The sequence below is a fragment of the Opisthorchis viverrini genome (assembly GCF_000715545.1).
Source record: "Opisthorchis viverrini unplaced genomic scaffold opera_v5_439, whole genome shotgun sequence".
Classification (NCBI taxonomy): Eukaryota; Metazoa; Platyhelminthes; class Trematoda; order Opisthorchiida; family Opisthorchiidae; genus Opisthorchis; species Opisthorchis viverrini.
The window spans coordinates 5,254-7,773 of record NW_008752097.1 but is presented as its reverse complement, the minus strand read 5'-3'; the positions used below and the strand labels follow the sequence as shown (position 1 = coordinate 7,773).

Sequence of the window (2,520 nt, the reverse complement as noted above, 5' to 3'; positions counted from 1 at the left end):
CCACTTTCTAAGAACTGGAAAAACGTGGATGATTTTTTGTCGCAGTATGGAATTGCTACTCAACCGGATAAAACCCTACACAAACGACTTTATTTGTGTTCCTATACGCGGCGTGCATCCCGCAGAAGTGACTTACCATCGAGATACTGATATAAAAACATTGATCGGGATGACACTAAAAGTTGTCTTAAGTGATTTATCGTTTCTCACGTGTCACACTGATCTGATACGTTTCGAGCCCACTTCGGGTTCTGTTCTATCTTTTTGTTTCTAATGCTACTTGCATAGGTACTGTTGACTATTCGCCAAGTGCGAGAACCGGAGCAGTTCGTAAACAAAGCCGAATTGACTTCAGAATTGACTTCAAAGTTGATTCAACATGTGGTAAGTTCGGGGATTGTAAATAACAACGTGGACGGTCGTACTGTGTATGTTCCTTGTATTACAGTTGTGATGTAGTGGGGCCGTACAATTCAATGCTATGTTCGATATTCATCCCAGGATCCGGATTGAATTGAAAATTCACACTGAATCCTACAGAGTATCCGGTCCTATCCACCCTTTCATTTGTGTAGGCAATCCAACGGACCAAGACAGGTGTTCTTTAGAATATGGGTTTTTCTCGACCCGTTTTACTTCGAAGAAAACAAGCGTCTCTGGATGATTACCAGTCATTCCCCCAGAAGATTTTGCAGCGTGGAAAAGAAGTTTCTGGCCTCCTACGGAGACTGAGCGGAGGAAGCTGTTGCTCAATCATCTGGTGGGCGGATGACCCTCCCTCACATTGACCCCATTCGCTGCACTTGTCGCGTGTGGACTATTTTATACGGTCCGAAGACACGGCGTATCTGGGCTAGGGGATCGAAGCATATCCGTCCCTTTGGTAACCAGCTTGTCGGACCTCTGTCTAATGTGGATCGGTCTGGTTCTAACAAGCCTATTATGCAGCTGAGATATCAATCGAAAGAATGTGAAACGCCGTAGGTTCCATCGGCCTCCTGATATTTTATATCTCATATTAGCACAACTGAAGCGGTCGGTAATCAACTCTGCAAACGAAAGTCATGAAAGTAGGGAGCCACAGACCTCTAGTATGCGGGGTGTCTCCTTTTGCTTGACTAAAGGGGCCTCCGGAAATGGTTATGAATCAGTGTGAAATTCAGCCTTGTTTTCAGCTCCACTCTAGACTGTTTGCGTGATCATCATTATCGTCGGTAAGTTAGGATCCAATGTTGTACATTTTCTGGAATGTTTCATTTGGACAATGCACGAAAACAACATGGTCGCATGATGGATTCATTTCGTACACTATGCTCCGCCGTAGAATGTGTAGAGTAAGGTAAAACAGGCGGAATAACAAATGAAAATCACCATGGGTTTCTTGACCATGTTATTGCCAGATTCACAATCAGTGATTTCGGAGCACTTTGGCCTGGCTTCGTTACACTAATGCACTTGATCGCGAACAGATATTCACATTCATTCATTCAGGTGCACACTTCACTTGACTATTGGAAGGCTGTTGGATCTCAGTGTGAAGCAAGCTTACCAATACCTCATCTAAGTCTATTTCGCTTACCAATACCTCATCTACTGAAGTCTATTTCGGAAAAACCATTTTCTGATGCCGTCTCTTACTGGAAAATACCATCCACAACCTTGCACGATTCTGGAGGTCGTACGTGTTGGGCGTTCTAATCGACTATGCCTAACCGCGATCTGCAACAAAACTTAAAGCTTGCTGGAAGCTGGAACATGTATTCCTCCTGACCGGGACTCAACGAGCTGTCAGATGTAGCAGAGCATTTGTGCGGATGAAGGAAGCTTGATGCATCCTGGAAGCTGAGGCGAGGAGCTATGGGACTGTGCGAAAACCGTTCCAACTGATGAGCGCAACAGCCTCGGAAATACCTCTAGTGCATGAATAACTCAACGATAAAGCAACTGACTCGTCCATAGAGAAGAGAAATCACTGAGTCGTTGGGTGGACATTTCTAGCAACAGCTGATCACTTGAGATTGCCTAATCGGGTTCGTGCTCCCCAACACAGTACCATACAATGTACCTGGAATCTCCAATGGTTTTGGGAGTACGCGAGTGCTGAATACTACGTATTACTTCCGTAAAAAGGAGAAAGATGTTTTCCTGTAGGTTGACTAATCCCCTGTAAAATGGCGTAAATATCGTAGTCGCAGCTTCAGGTATCCACTGGGCAGTAAAAAAGTGACTCGCTACCAACAGAACTAATTCGGTTTGGGCATCCGACCGAAATAGTCCTTCAATGATGTCACAGGTTAATTGACCGTTACACCATCTTGTGATACGGGGAGCTGTGCAAGTTCAATGTGGCTTTACGCGGCTCCTGCGTATTTTGCGGTTCATCATCATCATCATCATCACCGTCATTTTCAGCTGTCGTACAGTGGTTGTAGCTGCCACATTTTCGTTCACCGATGATTTGGGGAAGTGGGGTAGGTAGCTGCACATTGGAGGCGGGAGCATGTGTCATCGGATTGTTAA

At 45.0% G+C, this 2,520-nt stretch overlaps 1 protein-coding gene across 1 annotated transcript in view; it reads left to right on the top strand.

The window, feature by feature from the left end:
* T265_15317 (hypothetical protein) overlaps positions 1-2,520 on the top strand; it is a gene marked incomplete at both ends in the record, with an annotated part of 18,407 nt that overhangs the window by 13,919 nt on the left and 1,968 nt on the right. The window contains one exon of the mRNA XM_009177558.1: positions 289-384. Coding sequence (XP_009175822.1) covers positions 289-384 — 96 coding nt within the window. The remainder of the gene's footprint in view (positions 1-288; positions 385-2,520) is intronic.